We start from the raw sequence: 25,087 nt of genomic DNA, 5'->3' as shown, positions 1-25,087 counted from the left end.
TGTACAATGGATTTAAGAGATGTCTAAACTAAACAGCTCCCTGGTGTGTGTGGAAACAACCACGAAGAGAACAGTGAGAGTGATTCACACCGAATTATGGGGCAGAGAGCCAAAGCAATCAGCTAAAAAATCTGCTGAAAATGATCGGTGAGTACATCACAAACAGTGGAATATTTCACATGTTCAGTTTCTAAAACTGATGTTAACATTTAAAAGCAAAACATAATGACCATAGAAGCTTGACAACCGTGACTGTGAGCTGCTGATGTCGAGGCTGCAGTGTACTATGGGTGATAGTTGGATTTGTTTGCTGTGCCTTTTCATCTCCAAAAACTTAAAGATAAGGAGGACCTGTCCTCATAATCTCAGAGTGTATCTGCCTGCCTTCCTCTGCGTCCCATAGATGGACACAGTTACACTCCTGTAATCACAGAGAGCCTCGTCTATGCAGACACTCCTTGAGCTCTCGGACAGGCATTGTAGTTGGCCGGTGTTAAGACGAAGAGCTCTGTTTCTGCTTATTACCAGTCATGGTCTCCCTCTGGCAAAACAACGCGAGAAACAGGGTGGAGACACCCAAGGAGGAAGAGGCTGGAGGTCTAAATCAATCCCACATGTTCCCCAGGAGGAGACCTTACAGACGGCCTGAGCTTGCTCGGCTGGTGGGAGGGCAGCAAACTCTGAGAAGTCTTTGCTGCACTTTCCCGCACTTTTCGCCCACACACTTCAGTGCAGCGAACCCACATGGATCTATTTAGCGCCACTATGGCATCACAAGACACAATTTACTTTTTTTGGCAAGCACCAGAGCTCCATAAATTCCCTGCTCTGTAACAGCCAAAATAACCATGAATAGATTTTAATCAGAAATGCAGGTACAAGCTGCCACAGCAAACAAAAATAATATACATTTTCACTCAACTCTGCTGATCTGTAGTAAAAAGGACTCATTTGGACAAATGTAAGACACTTCCTCCTTCTTTTTAAGACACATCAGTTTTTTCTGATTTATGAAAGACTGGCAGTTCAGAGTTTAGAATAAAGAGGACGGACTCATTTCAGAAAGCTCTGATTTCTATTAAAGCTCAACGTGTGTAGAAAATCACTCCAAGACCATGATGCACAAGTTAGATTCTAATCACCTGCTGCTACAGATTAGGACATTCATGATTTAAATGAATTCATGATCAATCATGCTGATCTGCAAACATTGAGCTCAACCTGATTGAATTTTAGAATTCTCTTTCAGCACTTGGAGGAAACCGTTGCTCTCCAATATAGACGTGCTTGACGGGTCAACTTTCTGTAATGTGTGTATGTAGCATGTAGTGTTACCAGTCGCCTTGCTCCAGGATGCATCTTACATTAGAGTGTCATGGACGAGGATCAGTCAGCATTATCTTAACCCAGTTGTCGAGCAGCAGCAGAAAAGCCAATGACGGAATGAGATTAAATGAGCTGGCCTTTTATTCTCTGGGTCTCTTTTACTCATTAATACTCGACTGATGGTGGAACGTTGCTCTGACTGCAAGAAAACTCTCAAATTGGGACGATGAGATAGCAACTCTGAATTAATTTTCGATTCACTATACTATAAGTTTGCCTTTGCACACGTCGGCCTGGTAACACAAAAGCAACTAAATTTAGGCCTCACACAAAATGACAACAAAATAAGTCAACTACAATAGACTGAAGAAAATATTTAAATTTTTCTGCAGTCCCCTTAGGAATCTTAAGGATGTATGTGAGAGTTTAATAAACCTCCTCCCACTGGAAACCACAACTAACTTTACTCTGAGGGGCCACAACAGCTGGACTGACCTGGACCTGAAAGACATGGCTGAAATATGGCAGCTCAAGGAGGGCAAGATTAGTTTGTGCAATGCTGGGAGTCACTACCTTTCTTGTGATGGTTCAGGTTTCATGGAAGCGCAACACTGTTAGATTTTGATCAAATCAAGAGATGACAGGTGGTGGAGCAACTCCTTCTGACTGCTGTCTCTACGATTTTTATTCTAAAACTTAGACAATATGTTCCAGAGCAGCTCTATTTTTACTGGTATTTGTGTTTCACAACAAAGTAGAGCAACCACAGAAAGTACAGTGTTGGGATAGCACCTTGGAGTTGCTGCAGCAGCTTTGTAGATGCAGAGCTATGGAAAGCAAGGGTCAATCTGGAATAAAATTACAGGTTGGAAATGTGCCTCGTGGTAAACCATAAACCACTATTAGAATGAAAATTAACCTTGATAGCACTGCACAGACTCAGTGTTGCTTTAAGGTAATGGAAGTATAATGTTAAACAAAGAGCTTTAGCCAAAGCTTTATGTTCCTCCTTTGTGAAATAAGGTCCCCTTAACTAACCAATGAGAAGTGACGCAGCCCTGCAATGCGGTCATCAACCTCCAGGCTCTCACTCCAAAGTGTTGATGAATGAGGACCCTGCACAGGATATTACTTCCTTTCTAATCTGACAAAGTTATCCACTCTGCAACAACCTGCCCCTGAATCTGTCCGCATTGATGAAATAAAGCGGCTATCTCTACGAAGCAGGAGACTTCTCTGCATGAATATTAAAAATAGACCAAAGGGAAATTTTGGCCCTGGAGAACTTCTACATTTATCGGCTCCTTTTTGCCTCCTCAAAATGATCAGAATTTTATCCTGAGTGGGACGTGACAACAGGATCACTGCTTATCTTCCTCAGCCGGGGGACAGAAACCTAATGCTGTGACAGCGTGAGAGGGAAGCATCTCAGTGAATACTTCTCATGCATGACTGGTAGGACATGGTGAACATAAATATGAATTTGTCCCTCTCACGGGAATGTTTTTTTTTTTTTGGCAATTTATGTAACATCATTCCTGAGTCATTTCTAAGCATGAGCATCACATCAGCGGATCTGAGCCTCTCTAGTTTTTAAGTTTTTAAAAATGCTCGTTAATGAGCACTGACAGTGAAAGAGCTGTTAGTCCACCTAGTAATTTCCTCTTTCTGCTCTTGTGACATTCTTAATCTTTGTTATACACCGCATCTTCAATCAGACGCTTACATAAACAAACTAAACCCAAATCAGACGCGGTGTCATTTGTAGGGTATTTAAAAAGAGGCGAGTTGAGTCTGGCTCCCACACTAAGCTTAAACAAGATGAGTTAAAGCTAAAACTCATTCAACTACAGTCAAATTTGAGCACACAATGTCCCACAGGATGGACGAGGAGTGAGGCATTTATGACAACAAGCTTGTTTTTGCAAAAAGACATTATGCATAAATTGATTCATGCTTTTACACATCAATCAGATGCCCTAAATAGCTCATGTTTTCCATCAACAGAAAATATCAAAATTGTGGTAGAATCAAAGTATATAATGGCTCCATATGTAATCCTTCTCTCAGTTTCTATGGAGGACTCTTCATTCTAAGAAAGTAGCTTCCCTAAGGCTAAAGCTCAACATCATTAGTCCGTTACATCGGAAACCATGTGCAGCTTTCATTTACTTATTGTATTCTGCAAAGAAAAAATGACTCCGTCAGCTGAATGTCAACTGATTCTGACAACTCTGCACCTTCTCGTCTGATGCGTCGGAAATACCTTCCAGAGTCTCTACAAGAACCTTAGATTGAAAGACAAACGCAACACAAAGGACTGAGATCTGAATGAGGCCCGGTTCACTGGATCTGCAGTGAAAAGGAGGAAACAGATGTGGAAGCCGAAGATTAGATTCTCTGTCGGCCTGTTCTCGGGTGCAGCTTTGCTCTCAGCCCGGTGATACACAGGCTCCAGCTGCCACCACTGACTGCCTCCCTCATAATTCACCTCAGCATAGCAAAAAACTGCTGAACACTGGTGTTGTCCAGATGATCCAGTGAGTGCATACTTTAACATGTGGACTGTTTGGCTTGGCAACCAAGGGCCAGCCTGGCAGCTCTTTTTCCTGGATAAGGTTATCCATGTGGCATATGGTCAAAGGCAGCGATTAAGGTTTTCTGAGGAATTGCTAAGAGGTTAAAAAAAAAGATCTTCCTGCAGAAGCGCAGATTTGGTACAAACTTAAACACAAAGATGTATGAGCTACTGCCTGATAAAGTCTCTTGATAGACACGGATAAGGCTATGATCATATTATGATGGTTAAATCGTGACTAAAAGCTTAATTTGTCATCAGTATTTTCTGTGATGAGGCAAGGCCATGCTGTGGGGATATATAAATAATTCTGTACTAATGGTGTTCTAATTCAGTCTCTGTAGGAAACACAAACTGTCAGGCATCAGTAAGCCAAAGCCAAACACAGTAATACTACATGGAAAGTGTGTGTATGTGTGTAAGCCAATGCTGCTTCCAGGTCTCATCCTCCATTAACCGTATGACACCAATTGGCCTGCTGGCAACACTGAGACCTTTAACACACTGCGGTCTAAGAATAAAAAAAGATTTGCGTGTCCTTGGCACTCTGCATATACTTACACATGTGTGCATATGTGTGCCTAAGTATATGACAGACTGGCACCTTTGACCCCTGTTGGCCACGTGCCTCTCTATGCTCCGACTTGTGTACTAGTTGTGCGATTATTTGGCTTAGAGATTTTTTAAAGAGGCATGCTGCTGTTCTCTGGCTTGCACTATAATTATGTAGCTTTTCAAAGCAGGCAAACTCAGGGCTAGAATGGATTCGCTATAAAAGACACAATGTGTGTGTTTGAGAATGAGAAGGAACAGCCTTGTTTGTAAGCGTGCTGCTCCCCAGGAGGGTCCAAACACAAAGCTCAATCCTTTGGGCTTTTAATTGGGAAATGCAGGAGTAAGAAAGTAAAGTCTTAATCCCCAGCCTTGAACCATCTGCTATGGGATGAACCTTAAGGTGCAGAGTAACACAGAACAAGGACTAAAGACCGTCTATGGGAAATAAACATTCTAACTTCTGCTGTTTGCCAACAGTGTAACTCAACTCCTGATCTCATATTAAATCATAACACTCACTCTGTATCAAGAGTTGTAAATCAGGCCATTTGTTTATGCAAAGTGATTGGTAGTACGTCAAGGAGTGCTGGAATTTTTAAAGACACAATACAGCCTGCCAGCGAAGCCTCAGAACACCATAAGCTTCCTTCAGTCTGGGGCCACTGACTCAAAGCTGAGCGCACAGAACCACACCAGGTGCAGCTGAAGCGACTGCAGTGCTGTCCTGCTATAGTATCAGAAGACAAATCTCATTTGTGTTCCCTTTAAAAACAAACCTGTAGAGGAGGCAAATTAATCTCTTACTGTATCACAGAGTGAATCAGATCTATCATATTTCCTGTGGTCATTAAAATGCAGTGAAACCAAGAAACTCAGAAGTTTCACTCTTCAGCACGCAGACACACAATGGGAACTGAAACATAGGACATATGAAACATGGGATGGTGCTGATTGCTTTGATAACCTAAGGGCTATCAGTACAGGAGATAAATGAGGGATGGCTGACAATAGTCATCTCTGGTCGCGACTGTGTAAGCTTGGCATTACACTCATGGCACTGACTTCCTCATTCATTAGATGGGGAGGCATGGGGGCAAAAGCCCTCCAACTTGTGGGTCCTTGAGAGACTGTGTGTGACTGTAACTGTTGTGGATGGAGCTGCTCATGAGAGTGTAGAAATGCGCTTTTACTGAGTCGGCTTTTGAGAGACTCGTTGGTCCACAATGATTCTTAATGAAAACCTTTTCATTCAAACATGACAGTAGATGCAATGATGCTCAGCGGTCACGACGAACTCCGCCAGCATCCCACTTTAACAATTCATCTAACTAGACCGACTGAGAGTGAATGAGTCAAACACAAATGTCTGTTGGGGCAACTTCAACCATTACAATTGCATCCTCGACTGCCTGCGGCATCTCCTCGGAGGGGGAACGCGGGTGTTTGAGGCCTAACGTGTGGTCTCCTGCACAATCCAAGCCTTGTTAAACTTGCCTCTCTTATTGGAAGTTTCCCTTGCAGCTACTGCGGCTCAATGATCTGCGTGAGGCTGCACAGGAAAGGCAGCATGTGCGGCTCTTCTTCGCATCACCATTTCAGATCCGCTAGCGCCTAGGCTTTCAGCTGGGGCACATACTCCCCCTTAAGACCGCTTATCCCACCGAAGTGACTCAATCCACCCGTGCAAAAAACTTCCCGCTACAAACCACTTTTGTCTGTGTAATGTGTGGGCATACAGCTGAAGAAAATCCTGGCACGCACAGAATGAGAGCACGGAGAGATGCCAACTTACGTGAAAACGAAAAATAAAGTGGTCGATCCCACAAGGAGTGTGGCAGCAGTGGACACCGGGATGTATTTGGTGGGTTTAAATCTCTTTCCAGCGCTGTTGGGCATTCTGTAATTCCCACATTCCTTAGTTAATTATTCCGATTGGAGGCGCATGTAGAAGAAAATACACAGACACATCCAGTGTGCAATATATGGGCCTCTCTGGAGCTCTGAGCGGTACAATCAGTCCGTCTTTGCTATCGTTGAAGCCGCATAGGTCCAAGATGTTTGCAGGCAGGAATACATAGAGCTCACTGAGAGCCTGGAAATCCCACCCTTACAATCCAGCCCACTGCTGAGGTCACTGAACCGCTTGAAAAGGTGGAGCCTCGCTTCAAAACCTGACACAGTCTTAATGGACTATTTTTTTAGAGATAAAATGCTGATTACGTTACATTTCGTCGGACGGAATCATTTTTATGCGGGAGTTGTCGTAAATGCGAGAACATGCTCTTCTTGGAAACTGTGAAATTATCGACTCCAATTGTGGTAAAAATAAATATATATATATATATAAATCAAAGTGTTACTCAAAATTTAAGTTGGTTATCTGTTACGCTTCATGACAGATAATAACAGATAATTTAGACAGTGTTCGCATGGTGAGTGACACCAAACTTCATCTAAATTATGGCATGGCATAATGTTTCTTTACTTATCTCTCTACATTTACTCACCGACAAAACAGTCATAACCACATTTTACAGTGTCAACTTTCACTCTTTAATTCGGTGTAGTTATCATGCATCCTTTATTCTTCCACCTGGCGCAAATTAGAGAAAAGATGAAGAAGCAACGAAAAGTTCTTCTAAAAAAAATATTATGAGGCAATCATATGAGTGGCTCCTTGTGTAAATTTTAATAAAGCATCATATAAGCTAACATAGTTGTTGTAATTGAAACCTGCATGCTGATGTACAAAGCCTCCTAAATGGGGAGCAATAGATGGGACCACTAAATGTGAATTTGTGGAAGATGGTGCCCTCATGTGGCAAATATCGGAATTGGAACGGTATAACGAATGCTTATTTTTGACTCCGTTAGGACACCGTAGTGCATTGTAGGAACCTGCTCTGATTAGCTTGCTACCTCTCGTACTGTTTCTGTTTCACGTTATTTTGAACCTGAAAATCGACGCCGATTAGATAGTTATCTTTGAGTAACTTTTTTGTCAACATCGGTGGAGCTCAAATTAAAAGCAAAACGTCGCTTAAAGCAACAGAAAGTGATATCCTTTTGAGGAGAAACGGCGTCACTTCTCAATTTACTGCACACCAGTTAAGCTCAGCTAATTAGCTGGCATTACTTTGCTTCCTCGGCGGCTCGCAGGATGTCGTACAGGAAAACTTTCAAACTTATTTGCGGCTTCGCTGGAGGCTCTGCTGTTTTGGTGTTCGCGGCTGCCGCTGCAGACTCTCGCGGACACTTCGGTGAGCACCGCGGTGAGGCGGCCACTCGGTGGTCGAGGTTCGCCGTCCTTCAAGCTGCGCAGCCGTCGTGGACACCGTCCAACCACACGCCAGCCCCGACAGGACGCCCCTGGGACTTCAACTGGGACAAGTATTGTCGATACTTTGTTTCTGTGACCATAGTACCATTCATGCCCCCTTATTTTCCTGCTTTCGTTTTTCTGCGGAACGTTACACCAAGTAGGTCAAATGAAGCTGTATGTAGGAGAGGAGAGATTAAACTGCACCATGAATACGATTTAACATCTTGTTTAAAGAAAGTAGCTATAATAAAATATTTCCAAATTTAAGGAGGGACTATAAGGATTATTTTAAGTATGATGGTATTCCATGAAATACATTTCTGCTGCCGTATAAGTCCTGTGAAAAGCTACTGCTTAAAATCCTGTTTAGTGAAGGGATTTGTCAAATTAGGTCCAGAGAACTTCTTCTAACCGACATACTGCTCGTGATCTCAAACCATTACGGGGTTAATCCACTTTTCCTTTCCCTGAGGTAAACCACCTTTAATCCCAAATTCACCCGTCTTTATTCTGTCCAGGAGAGACCCGTCTACACTGTCCAATGGCAAGAAGAAAGAGAGTGTGACCGAAGATCCCAGCTCTGATCAGGACAACAGCAAGCCAAAAGCCACGCGGAACATTCTCCTCATCAGACACTCGCAGTACAACCTGAGCGGCAACAGTGACAAGGAGAGGATCCTCACGCCGTTAGGTCCATATTGCACAGTAACTTTGAACTGACAATCAGACTGCATTTGCTGGGAGACATCTCGTGTCTGTTTTCTCATTTCCAAATGTTTCTGTCAAGTTTCCGAAAGATCCGCCGCTTGTTATAATGATCTTTCTCTCTCAACTTGCAGGCCGTGAGCAGGCCGAGTTGACAGGTCAGAGGTTAGCAGCTCTGGGATTGAAATATGATATTCTGATTCACTCCAGTATGGCCAGGGCCACAGAGACTGCAAATCTCATCAGCAAACACCTCCCAGGTAGCCAAAAGATGCAGCTCTGCCACCATCAGCAGCTTCTGTTAGTGATGAACAGAATGGATGTCACAAAATGTAGATAAACATTTTTTCCTAAAATGTCATTGGGGTTTAGGAGTAGAGCTGATTAGCTGTGACTTGCTGAGAGAGGGTGCACCTATTGAGCCAGTTCCACCTGTCACTCACTGGAAGCCTGACGCTGTGGTGAGAGAAGCTACATCCGCTCTCCCCTAGAGTGGGTGTGGGCCTGTTATTTCTGTATTTGCATATCCTTGTTTAGATCTGTTTCTGCTGACCATGTGTTTGTGCAGGAGTCATATCATGTGCTTATTTGGGCTCACAGCTGCAAAACTCAGCCAATACATCAGTGCTCTGCCAAAGGAATGGGTTATAGGAAGAGTTAATTTTCCAAAAGGCCTGAGTTTAAAGGTGTCTGGCGGCTAATCGATTTTCTTTTCTTGTAGTGTGGTCATTTATTTAGCTATATGTACAGGATAGGATTGAAGAGAGCAATCCTGACAACAATCTGCCGTGGAGCAGCAGTTGTTGTGAACACCTGTGTGCTCATTTTAGCCTTTTATTAAGATAACGTCCTCCACACAGTTGGCCTTACCTTTTGGAATAAAACTCTTCATACATTCCCTGCAGTGCACTGTAGCCACATGTATTGACTCAGTTTTGAACAAAGGGGTTCAAACGGAACCCTTCCATGTGACAAAGGCAGCTTTCAGCCTCTCTACCATCCTCCAGCAGTACTACGAAGACGGAGCTCGCATTGAGGCAGCCTTCCGCCGCTACATCCACCGGGCTGACCCCAAACAGAAGGAGGACAGCTATGAGGTCATCGTGTGTCATGCCAATGTCATCCGTTATTTTGTCTGCAGGTTTGTGTCAGCAGTGGCTCAGCTGAAGCCAGAATTTGTCCCCGTTGCTCTTTGCTTTGCTCTTTGCCGACCACTTGTTGCTGTCGTTTCCCAAAAGAGTTTTAGGGGTGTTTTTCTGTTGTTGCTCCACTTCTTTCATTGTGCTCTCAGTTTAATCCGCTGCTGGAAGTTAGATAAGGTGATAGAAATCATTAAGTGTATCTTTTTTCCCCAAAAAGTCTAAACTCTTTAGTTTAAATGAATGTTCCTGAAACAGGCAGCCTTCTAACTGTTTGCATTAGATGCACAAATGCAGTTTTCCCTAAATGTTGCTTTAATTATCCATCGGTGAACATTCAGTTCACATTTGAAGAAAATGTATCGCGATACAGAAATTTGTGGCTTTTCAACAGAAAGCTGAGGCCAAAACAGATTGAGCCTTACTCCCAGTAACAGTTAAAAATACATTAACTTTAAAGGTGTTTGTTTAAAGCAGTTTATAAAGTTCACTTGCTAGTTAAGCTAACTTTTAACAGGAAGCTTCGGCACAAAGGAGACTCAGGAAAGGTAGCCATCTGCCCCGATCAGTTTGTGGGTGAGAGGGTAGGACGGACACAAACACCAGGAATACTTCCTAATGGAGGAACGCAAAGTCGGAGACCCCTGACATGGCAGATGGCATAGTGAGGAGCTCCCCCAGCCCATCCAGACCTATAGCAGCGTAACTAACTACACTATTGATAAAGAAGTAAAGTTTTAAACCTAAAAATACAAGGTAGAGCTTATGCATTCCTCCTAGACCCAAACTGGAAGCTGCTTCCACAAGAAAGGGCTCATATGACTGACTTGACTCCCTTTCTACACTTATAAATCCTAGGAGCCACAAGTAAGCGAGCAGTCTGAGAGCAAAGCGCTCCGTTGAGAAAATCTGTAACTATAAGGTCTTATACAGTGGAGCTTTGTCATTTGCAAGTACAAGAGTTTTTAATTCTGTCTTTGACTTTGTACGTAACGAATGAGGAGAAGCTAGTTTGCAAATTCTCATCAGAAGCTTTTCAGAAAATTTTTGGGATAGTTTGGTAAGGAACTGTAGTTCCAGTCTTTCTGCTTCACTCTGACAGGATGTTTCTAATCTATTGGATAAAAGGAATATATGAGTGCAGTGATGCACATGCTGTGGTACTGAAACTGTTCATCTTTTTTTGTTTTTTCCCTCTAAGAGCGCTCCAATTTCCCCCAGAAGGCTGGTTGCGCATGGGCTTGAATAATGGCAGCATCACATGGCTCACCATCCGCCCAAGCGGCAGGGTGGCCCTCAGGACCCTGGGAGATGCAGGATTCATGCCCCCGGACAAGCTAACACGGACCTGATGGCTCAACTCACAGCAGGTTTCTAGAACAGGGTCGGCTGCAGGGTCAAAGCTCAGTTTTCTCCTTAAGTGTCTTGTTTTTATTTTGTAACTGATGTACCATCATGTTATCGGGCTGCGTGGCGGCGGTGTTGTGGTGACTTCCGTGCCATAGAACACCAACAGAAGCATTTGCAGCTGCATAGCAACTTCAGAATGTAGGATTTTTACACACAAGTGACTAATTTTTAAACCAAAAGAAAAAGTTCTATTTGTATTGCTGTTGTACATGTAATTAATGCCATTAGCTATAAATTTGACTGTTATGTGTGGTAAATAAATAATTATCAATGCCTCGGATTCTTTTTTTCTGAAAGTATTGGAGAAAAGCAACAGTGGAAAGCGATGCAGGAGTGATGGTTTATTGATCAACTGAAAGCAAATTCTGTCTAGACATACAGAAAGAATTCACCATGAAATTAAATTGAATTTTATTTTAATAAAGCACAACGCTAAAAGCACAAGAAGCATGTTTAAGTTTTTTAGGTGCATTTTTGCAAAGTTCCACATTCATAAACATTCACAGACCAGATTTGATCTTTTGTCACCTGAGAGCACGAGGATGACGGTACAATCTTCTCAGTGAAGGAGGTTGTGCTCTCCAATAAACATACATTCAGAACATTTCTTTCAACATAACTGTGGCAATTTGGATACTCTATTTAATTGGCTCCCCAAAATCACAAATGATTAAATCTTCCAAAGAAAAAAAGAAGCACTGAATTTATTCAGACAAACTTTATACAGGAAGATTTAGCACGTTCACAATCCACCATGTTATATCCTCATTTGTGAGTCGCTTTGGATAAAAGCGTCCGCCAAATGCAGAAACAGAAACATAATCAGGTTATGAATGACTTCAAGAACCTGACACACGTACACGAGTTCACTGGAAGCCAATTTCAGCCAATAGAAATTCCTGGAACACAACTTTGTGCATTCAAGGGTACCAGCACCATTTTTAAATCAACACCGAGTCAAATGATCTCTTGGAATATAAAAAGGGATAAAATGCAGCTCATCTAATCTTGTTTTCTTCGTAAGCATAAGGCAATTTCTGTTAAGATTATCTTCATAGGAAGTTATTAAATGGGTTGCTACTGGATTACGTTTTAGTCTCTCTGCCCTCTGGTTGTGAAGAGAAAAATCAGTGTACAGCTTTAAGGGTGATGGCAGGCTGGGTTAAGCTCAGCCTCAAACGGGTCCAATCATTTTTACCGATGGGTGTGCGTCGTCATTCATACACTGCAGGAAACATTTAACAAATATTTATTAAAAGAAACAGAAGAAAATGGCACAGTTTAAGGCCGCCATTAGTGGCAAAAAGTAAAAGTCAAGACATGTCCAGGAACCACAAAGAAAACATGGAAAATATATGCATTAATAAAGAACTATCGTGAATAAAAACATGGAAGATCTAACCCCCCCCCCCATTTTTCATACATTTCATGTATGAGATCTGATCCCTCACTTCAGAAAATTAAGGCAATTCCTGAACTGAAGAAAAACACAGGAAATGGCAGTTGGTTTAAACCCCATTAATAAAAACATTACATTTTTGTGCTACCGACCAACATACAAAAAAATAACTTTTTGGGGTTTTTTGTGGTAGTTTTTCGTCCTTTTTTAAAACAACATCTTCAGTTACAGAGTCCTGTTGAAGGTTCCTCTCTGGTTTTAGTGAACCGACTTTGGGAGCTGTGGCTTGTGTTCACGATATCCAAAAGAAGCTGACCCAGGATATGATACAGGTGTAATACACGAGCCACAACAACATCACCATTAAATAAACATGGTCCACACCCATACAGTACAGAAATGACCGAGAAGTCCTTTTTTTCTTTTTTGATAGAAATTATCCAAACACTTGTGCATATTTCTGTCGGGCTTGTGGTTTCTGAGCTCTAGTGCTGTGACCTTGGTGCGTCTGCGATTGAAGTGGCGAGGGCGGACGGGCAGGCGGTCGGGGCTCGGTGAGGGTATGGCTGCAGGGCAGGCGAAGGAGATGGTGGCGGTTACAGATGTGGCTCGTTCAAGCGCCTGAGGCGGATGTGCTGAATGTAGCTAACGTTGGCAGGGCTGTAACGGCTGGGGCTGAAGTCTGGTGAGGCAGCGTGGCGGACAGGACTGAAGCGACCAGTAGGGGACATCAGGCCGCTGATGGGGGAGCCGGGGGGCTGATGCTGCATCCTGAGTCGGGGTTTTACCGCAGGGCTGGGCCAGCTACACAACACACATCAACGCTGATGGTCACATTTCTTTCTTTCATTCCACTGCTGTAATGATTCTGCACATGACACCATTTGGAAAAGCCTACAATCGGAACACTGATTCTGACATATATTACATGTCTGCGTGGCAAACCTTAAAACAACCTTAAACTGGCAGTGAAGTTTACAATCAGGAAACAGCAATTGTTCAAAGCGTGGTCCTCACAAATCATTTGTGGAAGTGGATCACAGCACAAACTTATGTGAAGCTCAGAGGAAGTTTATCCAACAAGCTCAAACGTACCAGTCAGATCAACGGAAGAGTAAGTGTGTATTAGCCTGAGGTCACACAGGAACTTAAATGAGGCCCCCGTCAGGGGAGGACGTGGTGCACATGGCAGAAGGGAGAGCCACCACTCTCCAAACAGAACATTGTTGTTCACATGAACAATCCAAGAAACCGCTGGAAAAATACCTAAATGAGACCAAACTGGAACATTTTGATTCAGATGTAAAGGCTCTACGTTTGTGCACTACAGCATGGGGGCCTCATCACATTGTGAAACTGTCTGCAGTTTTATCACAGGACAGCTTCATGCCACTGACGAATTCCAAATTACTCCTTTAAATTCCTAGAAATTGTCTGAACACATTTCGGTGAACTGAATCTCAAGAGAAAGAAGTTCATGCAGCAGGTCAGCAAACAAGAATGCTGAACTTACACTAAAGAAGGAATAAAGAAACATTGGAAGTCGCAGCCTTGGTTTAAAGCCAACGAAATGTTTGAAAGGACATGAAACGAGCAGTTAATCTGAGGGAAGCTCACAGTTTTGGTGCTCTTCTGAACACAAAACTGAAATTAATTCAAGCTGATAATCAGCACTCAAACAAAGAAATGCTCTGTCACACTTCTGTGCAAAGCTTCAAACTTTCGCCAATGAGGGACCAATTCTCCTCAGTAAATAAATAAGACTTACATTTATTTGGGTTCTCTAACAGCATTTAGTGCTTCTGTGTCCATCTGTTTCTTCATAAATGTTCCCTTAAACTTGTTCAAACTATTTTAAACGTTTCTCATGCAGTGAATATCAGTTTTAAGCCTTTCAGATTCTATAGCTGCAGAAACTAAAAATCTCCCTTTGCAGACCACAACAGCAAACATTACAACCACCCAGTGGAATAGATTTGAGTGAAGCCCACTAACCTCTGCATGTCCGAAGCAGAGTACGACTTCAATGTGCTCTTCCACTTGTGTATGCTGGGAAACTTTTGGGGGTCAGCGTCGACACCTGCTATTGCCAGTAGGACCTCTCTGTCGAGTTTAGTTGGTGAATCCCTGTAAAAGCAGGCAAGGTTCATCAGCTACATCATTATCAAGCATCGTGTCATAACGTGAGGATCGACGAGTCATTCCACAAATGGCAGTGAAACTGGATCACTGTGAGTGCTGCATCATGCTGAACAGAACCCCAAACTAATGAACTGAATCAATACATCTGCTACCTACTTTCAGAGTTATTCAACAGTGACTGGACAGAGTTTTACTTGAGAAAAGCCATCACCGTTTTCTATTCAACTGCAAATTATGGAAACGTCTCAGCCAGCATAATTCTCTGGAGAGAAACCAGCGTTACTCACCCCTCAATGAAAAGTCCTCTTCTAATGTGCGGTGGGGTCCTGGACAGAAACTCATGGGAGTTATCTAAAGACTTGTAAGAGGAACCAGACGATCCTGAGCTGCTCAAGTCTCTGCCTCCATGGTCCCATGACTTGGACCTTGCACAGACGTTGCGCACCCCTGACACTGACCCCCTAGTCCTACTCGGTACCTCCAGACTCTCTTCAGCTTCAAAGTACTCCTCTGAGCTGCCACTGGTGTGCCTCTCCTCCGTACCTTCTCCCTCTGTTCTCCTCCCTGCTCCATCCACAGCTTTACTGTCCTGACTGCCATGACTGAAATAGAGGCGGTTCAGCCCACAGCTCAGGTCTGTTGCTGAGGAGGAGCTGTAGGAGTCACGGAGATCCTTGTGCCGACTCCCACCACTACTCCTTCTCTCCCTGCAGCTGGTGGGACTGTCCAGCGACTCCTGCAGTGACATGCGCTCAAACTCCACCATGAGATTGGAAATGGGCGACAGCAAGCAAGATGAGGACAGGGAGGTGCGTGGAGACACCGCTTCTCCATTGTGAGTCCTATCCTGGGAGGACGAGCACACCTGGTTTTTGCAAACCATGCCAGGTGATAAGAGGCCATCATTGCAGCAGCACAGCAGGTCCTGCTCAGCAGCGGTCTCGATCAGGTCCGCCCCACGATGGTGCAGTGCAATGTGGAACTCACGCCCCCCCACAGCGCCTTTCAGGACGTCCTTGGATGCAGCCGAGGAGGTGATGCTGGTAAGAGCTGCGTTCTGCCGGTTCTTCATTTCCTCAAGGCTGATATCATCACCCTCGTCCAGGAAGGCACCAACAGAAATTGAGTTGCAGAACTTTTTGGGCTTGCCTAGAAGCAGGGATGAAGAATACCAAAAGCAGACTCTTCAGGGCAAATCAAACGTGTAGCAGGCTGTGTCAGAAAACATAACACTGACTGCACCATATTTCCTTTAACAGTAATTCAAATAACACATTTATTCAGAGTCCATTTCCTATGTCAGCGCTTCAGACTTCAGGCCTGCAGCTTCTCACATATGTGGAAAAGTACCTGGGGAGGGGGTTTTAAACCTGTTGCTGGTCTCATTCTCTCCAGTCCCCTCATGAGCTCGCGGACTGAAATCTTTCTTGCTCAGATACTCTTCCAGCTTGCGGAGCCCCTCAGCTGATGACAGATCCACAAAACTGTCGAGGAAGCCCCAGAACTCAGCCCAAGGATGGCCCTTCTCATGTGCCAGGTCTCTGAAGATCAAGAACAGTCGCTTGAGATTATTACTCTTTTTTTATTATCCAAAGCATTAAAGGATTAGATGTACAGGGCAATAAAGTTTAACATCAACATTCAAGATTCTTAATAACATCCATACCGTTGACCAAAGACCTCTCTAAAATAGTTTCACACAAATCAGAACATTCATGAATAGGTTCACTGCAGTTGTAAATGATAGCATTAATCTTAGCTAAATATATAAATAAAAGTAAATATATTCCAACTGAGATCTGATCAACTCCTGACGTTTAATGCTGGCAAACATCCCCTTCTTCTTTATTTAGCAGCTATGAAGGTTATATTGATACACTTGTTTACAACGGATATAATGCAGACCCTTTTGGAACAGCATCACCACACAACAACCTTTCCAGTTGTTCCAACACTATTCATAGATATTGTTATCTGTACATGACTGTGGCACCAGGAAAGGCTTGTTGAGGTCCACAATCTTATTTCTGAAGTCTTGGCTGATTTTTATTTGCATATTACTTTTTTCTTTAAGTGTCTCATGATTTCACATAAAGATGCACTATCAGTGTAAATGTACCATCAACCAAGTGCAGTGTGTCCTACAGAAGTAGAATTTCAGTAGTACTATTGTATCTTTAGAAAATACCACATGTGAAAGGTTATTCAGACAGTAGTGTAAGGCCTTAGATGCACCTGCCCACTCTCTCTGCCCCTCTGTCAGGATCCGACTTCAGAATGTGGTGGAAGTGCTTTGCCCTGTCTCTGGGTGGCGTCTTCCAGGACCGTCGAAAATCATCAGCCTATAGAGCAGGACAACACATTCTGATCAGCAACTTTTTTGTGATGGTGGTTTTGATTTAAAAAAAAAGAATGAATGCAGGCAAGGAGGTACTGAACTTACTTTGGAAGGGCTCAACGGGCCAGCAAAGGCTGTGACTGTCATCAAAGGGTCCATGGGACTTCTTGTGTGCCGCTGTATCAGAGACAGACTCTCTGAGGACTCAGGTGACCAAGGAGCACCAATGATGGGCTGAGAGGTGTTGTCAGTTGCCCTTAGCAAAGGAATATAGCATCGGTCTGCAAGAGAGCAAGTTTGATGGCATATTCAGTCACACTGAGGAGTCACAGTCTGCATTCATTTACTGTGATGATAGCAGTGATGGAAACTTTAGCAGTTTATCAAATGGTCCCTCCCATTTACACTGGCACATCAAACTTCTAATTACTACTGTCAGCAAAGATGATGACAGAATGATTTAAAAATGAAAAAGGTAAAAAAAAAAAAAACAACTCCAAGATGTTACATGTCTCTTCAGCCAGTCCCTATTAAGTGTATATATACTAAATAACACAGCATCTCTGGGTAAAAAAAAGGAATTGTAACACTAAAATTCAATCTCATGAGGAATGTGTGTATCCTTACCCTCCAAGTAGTCGCTAATCCTCTCTTTAACGTCTTGGGTTTTATTTTTTCTGCTACAAATAAGCTGTGGAAAAGGAGAACAACAAAAATGATGACATGTCCAGCAATGCAGCTGTTGTCAGCTCCACTAAGCAAACAATTTGCCGATCTAAGTTTAGCTTACAGTGTTCGTGGAGTGATCGCTGCCAAAAGGGTTTAAAAAGGTCACAGCTTAACTGAGCGTATTCCTCCGCAACTACTGCCAGGGCGTCAGGGCTCGGCTGCATTGTGCTACGCTGGGCAGCTGCTTGACAGCTTCCATGCGTTGCGTGTACACATTCATGAACCCTCTCTGTCTTAGAGCATCCGGCAACGACAGCCTATGCTATTGGCTTTTACCCTGCAAGTGTGGCTTCTACATTAAGAAAAGTGTTCAAGTGTAACTCCTTACATCACAAGGCTTCTGGCCATCCTTGTTCTGACAGTTCTTATCGGTGTCGGGATGCGAACACAGGACATTGACCACATCTGGACATCCAAACTTACAGGCAAAGTGGAGTGGCGTTTCAAAGCCCTGAACCAGGGGAAGGAAAATAGAAAAGGGCAAAAAAATTATATGAACACCGGCCATTAAATCCATTTGAGAATGATCTAATGTCATCTGGTAGTAGGTATGGGAAAAGAACTGACAGCCTTATCTGGAGTGTTGAGGTAAAGATCTACGATGTAGCGGATTCGTTTCTGCAGCATGGCTTCCTGGTCATCTGGGTACATGAGGCGCATAAACTCTGGGTTTTCCAAGATGTCAAGCAGCATCTGGGCAATCCCTGCTTGATTCTCCTTGGCTGCCACATGCATGGCATTGTACCGGCAGCCCTCCTGCACAGAGAAAAACAGAGGAACAACTGTATGGAAAAAGGAATCGTTTATGACCTCCCATCAGCTGGAGATGAAGCATTGTATCTGAGCTTAACTGTACCAGCTGAAGTTAGGGATTAATCACCCTCCAACTTTTTTATTTTCAACGAGTAGGCAATGCTTATCTGTGGTATAGCATCAGCATGTGCAGAATTAAAATAACTAAATAACTCTTAAGGACTAACTTAATATACAGAATGTATGACAAAATACAAATTCTTTGGTAAGTTTATTTACATGATCAACATACAGTGCTGTGCAAGTTTTGAGTCACCCCTTATTTCTTTATATTTTGCTTCCAGGGAGCCAAAGTTTACTGTAATATTTAAAAGTAGGTAAGAACAACAATTCTACACGTTTTCTGAGCTCTCCTCTATCATTTTCCCTCCATTCGTCTTTTTTTTGTTGGTTAAACAACTTAACACCGACCTACAAATCACTCAAGCATAAAAAAGGTATCTAAATCAAGAGATGTCCGAGTGTTACGTCTAAACATACCAGAAAACTTAGTGAAGAACCACATTTCCCTGAAATTAGATGAAAAAATGAATGATGGCTCAAGGGTATTGCACAGTACTGAACAAACCCGATTATTTTATTCTTAATCTTAATAAAACTTCCAAATGAAAGTAGCAGCAGGAAGGCTGGCGCTGACAAATGGAAACAATGTTTGCGTATCAACAGATGTCACGGTTCCTGGTCAGGCTACGTTTCGCTATTAATAGCAGAGTTTCCACAGTTTGTGAAGTCATGACTTTACTATTATAGCATGTTCAAACAACGCTGCAGCTCACAGAGCGCTTTTTTCCAACATGGAGTCTTCTCTCCATCAGTCTCCACACAAAGAGGCTTGGCTATTGTTTGTATTTTTTACAAACACAATTGCTAAAACCATCATTTTAAAATGGTGCCTGTGGCTGATAGGTGCTTGAACCAATATGTGAAATAATTATCCATTAAAAAAAATTTAAACAATATATGAGGTCTTTCAGGGTACAAGTAAGTTTTCAACTTAGGCATATAAATACAAATAAAAATGAAAACATTTCAAAATTGTGCCTAACAACCTCACAGCATGAACAAAACCGAATGCAAATACAACATTTGAACTCTAAAGAACACTTTAGAGTAATAAAAGCAAACGTTTTGGACAAACTCCACCTTCAGTGTTCAGCAATTCTTTGGCAGAGATATCAGGATGTCTGCCCTGCACAAAGGAAAGCCTTCTCAGATGCTGTCAATGAGGGCTGTACAAGCAGGTACCTGCTTGGATTTTCAAATGCAACATGGCTTGAAATCAACAATAACGTCACTAAGCAAAGCAAAGACTGCTGTAATCATCATCAGCAGTCTAAGCAGAACTTCCCTGAGCGCAGCACCAATCCAACTTTTACAGTTGTGTGGTCAGAAAGAAGCTTTTCCTCACTAGAAGTCAGCTAATAGTGTGCTAAAAGACACCTGAACAACTGTCAGACCATAAGAAGCAAAAAGCTTCTGACCCATTAAACTGAATGACTGCACAGATCCTAACAGTTAGTGGTGTGGAGGAAAAGTGCCATTCAGGTGCACTCCAGGTGTAACGTCAGATTCTGTGACCCAAAACACACTGTGATCCAAACAGGAATTTCAACTGTAGCTCGTGTCTTAGACAAGCTGCACAAACTTTCAATGGAGACCTTTTTGATGTGATCTGGCCGATTCATCTGAAGAGCTGCGCATATGTCCGTTAATGTGCTCACATTTGTACCATGCTGAGGTGAAATATAAGTTACGAGGACCAACCAAATCAGATTTCTGTCACTAATGTCACAGAAAAGCACAAGGAGGCTGTTTTACAAATAATCATTTTTAAAAGAAGAAATGGATTTGTGGTAGGGTCTTAATATGGGGAGTGATTCTCGTTGAAAACCTTTTCCAGAGACATATGAAGAATTCCATCTGATAAGATGCATGAGAGAAGTTCCAGGAAATCCCTACAAAAGTCAGAGGGTGCTTCATTCATTGTCCTCGAGCATCTCTGGAAAGCTTTCAAGAATTGCACCGATCTTACCTCGCTGGGCTTTGAAATATTTGCCAAGATCAAGGGAAGAAACTTCAAAAGTAAAAGTGTGCCAAACTTTCAGAATAATTCACAAGAATGAAAAACAAAACAAAAACTAAGCAACCATTGCTGCCAATAGTACTTTAACCATGTAGTAACTAGTCTGAACACCCAAGAAAATGGGATATTTTCCACTGTTTTTAATCTAGTAACAAAACCATTAAAGAAAATAAGAACAAACGTGGTTCTGCTTTGCCACTGTAATGAACTGTGTGTAGATAAATGAAAAAAGAAGATAATCCCTTTAAAGATGACTGCGAGATATTAAACTGAAGAAAATAAAAAGGCACTGAAACTATCTTGTGTCTTTGGTTGTTTGGAGTTTAGAAATGTGGCTCTGAAAATTACAATCAACAGACAGAGCATAAGTATACGAAAACAATGATTCATGTTCTCACCTGGACAACGGTGGGATTATCCCCTGAGCCAATAAGATAGCGTGGGTTGCTCCAGACAAGTTCAGAGAAGGCCGACTCATCACCCTTTTCCACAGCTTTCCTTAGTTTGGCTGTCAAGTCCTGACTTCGTGGGCTCTTAAAACTGTTAGCCCTCTCCTTGCTGATGGTATCAACCTCAACGTTCTCTGCTGTGGATAGAAAGATTGGAGTGAATGCATGCAACATGGCAACAACATGGCTGGGCCTCAAAATTGGTGTGGAGTTTAATGATACATTTCAATGCTCAATGTGAACCAAAACAAATCTGCAGCCTATAAATTTACCTTTACCAATGACCTGGCCAGACCTGATAGGAGATACACATGGTGTCGATTTGTTGGGAGAGGGGAAATAGTCACAGATCCCCTTAGCAAACTTCTCTGCAGCTTCACGGTTGGGAAAGGCCTTGAAGCGGGCTCCCTTCATCATCTTTACAGCTTGAAGTGCATCTTTCTTATCCATGAATACATGTGCTCCATCTACAATACAAGAGAAGTGTGTTTACTCCAAACAGTGTCGTGTCGGACTATCCTTCCATATTTAGATCTCCTTAATTGCACTGTCACATAACTTCTTCTGCTTGACACCAGGGAGTAAACATCAGTACAAAATTAACTCCCTAAAACTCGCACCTAAACTAAAGCAACTAGTGCTACTGAATGACAGACACAGCCAGGCAGGTCAAGCGTTTGTATTCTTATATGTAGATATACTCCACATACCTGCCTCTACCCTGCACAACACCACTGGTTATGCCGCTTTACATGGCAAAACTTTCATTTGGAGACATTTGCCTTAACGGGACTTAACATGTCTGCCTGCAGCAAGATTTTCTCAATGTAACAGACTTGGAAAAGTGCAAAATGCAGTCCTGAAATCTTAGTGTAGTTTAGATCAAAAGTATGAGTAATAAATGGTGGTAAAAATGTAAATGTTATCTCTCAAATAGAGTAGCTATATGTGGTGTAAAAACTTAACTTCAATATTGGGTGTGCTGCTGGATTTGCAGTTACAATATAAGCCAGCCCTTAACGTGAATGAAAACTATTGTTGTAGTAGCTTAAGATTCATTTATATCATCATTCCACAGAAGCCAAGCAGTGCAGTTGCTCCTGATGCTTCCACAAAAGAAACATGAATTAATGCACCTGATGTCAAACAACAGCCACCGATGCTTCAGAAAACACTACACAGTGCAGGAGATATCATAACTAAACAAACATGATAATGTTAAAGTAGACAAACAGGCTCTAGTTAGCTAAAAGCCACGACCCCCCCCCCCAAAAAAAACGCATTAAAAAAAAAAACAGCACTCGGGTATCACAAACTTTTACTGGTGTGACTTTACAAAATTCAGACAGCAAACCATTTCCTAATTCATATAAAAAAAGAATATTTAGCAATCTCAATGTGTCCATGATTTTAAGTGTTCTTGTGAATCTCTCTTACCATTTCTAGCCAAGGCATCCTCCCACGGTGGACATACTCCATAATAAAAGTTTGGGGACACTTGTGCTGGCTTTGAAGGGGTTTCCGTTTTGGACTGAGAGTTACTGCAGTCAGTGGAGCTGTTAGAGGCCGTCTTTACTGAGATCTCCTCTTCATCTGGAGGATTTAGGCCAACACCATAGCCAAAGTCCAACTCCTCACTGGCAGTCTCAGAGGAGCAACCGCTTCCTGCCGGAGTCGCAGATGCAACAGCTGAGGTGGCAAACGTCACAGCTCTGGCATGATCGGCTGCTCTGTCCGAGATGCCCGCTGAAGAGCTGTTATCAGTTTCAGTGGCAATGCCCTCTTGTCCAGCCAGGACACGGGCTAACTTCCTCTCATAAGTGGCTCGGGTGGTAGATGTAATGGGGCCGCACTTGAGGTTTGCTCGAGAAAACTCCTCACTCAGCTCGGCGGGACTCAGCCCCCTCAGCCTGCTCAGAACCTCCTCCATGCTTCAGCTCCCTGTAACTCACCTGTCACTCAAGCAATTATGACAAGCAGTCGTTCATAAATTAAACAAGCAACATGGAAGGAATTATGACAAAAAATTATGGTATTTTCAGTGTTGCAGACTTTGTTTGTTTGATTAAACAATCAGGAATTACAATATATAGTCTAGTGGTTCAACCAGACATTACCAGCACATTGACTGTTACAAATTGGCCCTTAATGAATGCCAAAAAAAAGTTGAAATAGGAGCTTTACTAGTTTTTGCATTATTAAATATGCGGTACAGCTTAAACGTGGCCGATTTTTAGCATTCAGTAAAAAATTTGGCGCGAGTGCAAAAAACAAAAAACACAAACTAGCAGTCACCACTTGTAAAACATAATGAACATTTACTTTTACAAATATATATTTCCCCCTTCAGTGCTAAGCATTTCCGTGTAGGCTACAATTGTTAGTTAATCAGCAGCTCACGTGTTCTCAACAGCTTATTATTTCATTAAACATCTGTAATGTTTAAAAAGAGAAAATAAATCAAAATGTGTAATATTTAATCTTTAAACAACTAACGACACTAAAAGTTGGACTAGCTTCGGTTGGCTAGCTTGCTAACCAGCAGCTCAGCACTGGAAGCCGGGGAGTGTGCCGTTGAAAGCTAACAGCGAGAAAACAGCTCATATGAAAAATGTAGACGGGACAAAGCACGAGATTCTGGCTGAAATCATGTCGGCTACATTTCTACAGAATCCCGGACAAATTATTGCTTATATCAGACTCTCTATTCGCATGCTGTCACGCCCAACTATGTCATTCGACACGGGTTTTCGGACTGCACCGTAACAAATTCGATACGTTGTCATGACGCCAATTAAAATCCAAGAGTACACGATGACATCTGTCAACACGTGTGTCCCTGTACTTACCGAGGAAAATTGTACTAAGCATAATCAAAGCTGTGGGTGACCGATTAGTTTTGCACGGATAAACTGTTAGATAGACACAAAGCTAAAGACGGTCTGGAATAGCCTCATTGTTTACAACATGTCACGCGCATGCGCAGTTTCAAGGGAGGGCGCACGCTGCATTCCACACCTGTAGGAAAACTTCAAACCAGAGGATTTGAAGGTGACAGGCACCGACCACAAAGCGAACCAATTGAAAACACCACGCAAGTGTAAACTACATGATGCTTTACACTGGGTCCTACATCATTATAGGACACAACCGGTTAAATTCAAAGAGCGGTGGTATATGCTCTTCCTTACCTAGTTATAAAACATACATCAAGATGACATGTCATGCACGTCCGTATTCTTGACAGTATTTAAAAAAAACATGAACCCAAGAACACGTCACTAGCCAGTAATAAAAAAAATAAAAATAAAAATAAGCTCTTTCTGTATGTCTCCACTTTCCGCAAGACTTGAATGTAGCATCAACATAACAGAGCAGACGTGACAAATTCAAGGTAACGAAAGCCTTGCGAAGTTATAAGCAGGTTGCCGTGGTAATTTACCACAATTTGTAAAACATTGAAATGAACAAGTATGTCGGGACGTAATGTACTAAAAACAGTTAAATAGAAACTGTACACATACTATGTATGCAGGCCAACTTGATTAAACACGCAAGACATGACAGGTTTCCAATCAAAAATTGAAGCAAATGTATGGTAACTGTATAACGCGTTGTCCGTTAAAGGTGAGGGAAAAGAAAAAGTCAGATTAGCTACAAGATTAAGTGCAGAAAATTGTTTGTCCAGCATGCTAAAATGTATTAGCCATTTAGCATGACAAGAAGCTAACCACTCAGGCCAACGATTAGTTGTAGCATTCAATAGCAATATACATCAAAATGACAGTTCGTGTGCTCTTATTGCATATATAGTCATTAACATGCAAGGAAATGAAATATCGTGCATTGCTAGATGGATATACGATTGTACCATGCCCACCTCCTCCTCCTCTTTCCCCGGCTACAAATGCTAGGTGTGTTCTCACCGCGACGGTTTCAAAATGCGGAGCGAGGACCCATTTTCGTCCAATACGCCGCCAGAACAAAATCACAACTTTAGAAGAAAGAGCCGTTCACAAACATTCAAAAATACTAATAAGTATCAAGTACTGCCCTTTCCCCAAAGAACACGTAGTAAAGGAGCACAAGATAACAGCAG

General features: G+C 42.5%; 3 protein-coding genes across 9 annotated transcripts in view; 1 reads left to right on the top strand and 2 right to left on the bottom strand.

Moving 5' to 3' along the window:
• Nucleotides 1-6,579, bottom strand: part of zdhhc8b (zinc finger DHHC-type palmitoyltransferase 8b) — a 56,529-nt gene extending 49,950 nt beyond the window's left edge. For 2 of the 3 annotated variants that reach the window (XM_072388461.1, XM_072388460.1), the window contains exon 1: nt 6,252-6,579. In XM_072388461.1, the coding sequence (XP_072244562.1) occupies nt 6,252-6,355 (104 nt within the window). In that variant the 5' untranslated portion in view covers nt 6,356-6,579. The remainder of the gene's footprint in view (nt 1-6,251) is intronic. The other variant, XM_072388457.1, reaches the window with a different exon arrangement.
• Nucleotides 6,580-7,353: 774 nt separating this feature from the next.
• On the top strand, nt 7,354-11,482 carry pgam5 (PGAM family member 5, serine/threonine protein phosphatase, mitochondrial). 2 transcript variants are annotated; one of them, XM_072388456.1, is made up of 6 exons: nt 7,354-7,849; nt 8,300-8,472; nt 8,621-8,746; nt 8,859-8,947; nt 9,497-9,627; nt 10,827-11,482. In XM_072388456.1, the coding sequence occupies exons 1-6, from the start codon at nt 7,620-7,622 to the stop codon at nt 10,975-10,977; spliced, it is 900 nt and encodes a 299-aa protein (XP_072244557.1). In that variant the 5' UTR covers nt 7,354-7,619; the 3' UTR covers nt 10,978-11,482. The 2 variants fall into 2 exon arrangements, with proteins under 2 accessions (XP_072244557.1, XP_072244556.1); XM_072388455.1 differs by having other exon boundaries at nt 9,494-9,627.
• A 786-nt stretch (nt 11,483-12,268) lies between these two features.
• ankle2 (ankyrin repeat and LEM domain containing 2) lies at nt 12,269-24,939 on the bottom strand. Of its 4 annotated transcripts, none has more exons than XM_072388451.1 (13): nt 24,869-24,939; nt 22,426-22,940; nt 21,261-21,455; nt 20,938-21,125; nt 18,211-18,399; nt 17,972-18,094; nt 17,542-17,605; nt 17,020-17,195; nt 16,812-16,918; nt 15,927-16,117; nt 14,864-15,725; nt 14,430-14,561; nt 12,269-13,238 (listed from the first exon to the last, which is right to left on the bottom strand). In XM_072388451.1, exons 2-13 carry the CDS (start codon nt 22,916-22,918, stop codon nt 13,031-13,033), a joined length of 2,928 nt encoding a protein of 975 aa, XP_072244552.1. In that variant the 5' UTR covers nt 22,919-22,940; nt 24,869-24,939; the 3' UTR covers nt 12,269-13,030. The 4 variants fall into 4 exon arrangements, with proteins under 4 accessions (XP_072244552.1, XP_072244555.1, XP_072244554.1 ...); XM_072388454.1 differs by having other exon boundaries at nt 24,860-24,884; XM_072388453.1 differs by lacking the exon at nt 24,869-24,939 and adding an exon at nt 23,838-24,845 and having other exon boundaries at nt 22,426-22,946.
• Between the last annotated feature and the right edge of the window lie 148 nt (nt 24,940-25,087).

The sequence above is a fragment of the Leuresthes tenuis genome, unplaced genomic scaffold (assembly GCF_036924035.1).
Source record: "Leuresthes tenuis unplaced genomic scaffold, fLeuTen1.0.hap1 SCAF_6, whole genome shotgun sequence".
In the NCBI taxonomy this organism is placed as follows: domain Eukaryota; kingdom Metazoa; phylum Chordata; class Actinopteri; order Atheriniformes; family Atherinopsidae; genus Leuresthes; species Leuresthes tenuis.
The sequence above is the reverse complement of the archived record's forward strand: the minus strand, read 5'-3'. Positions and strand labels throughout refer to the sequence as shown.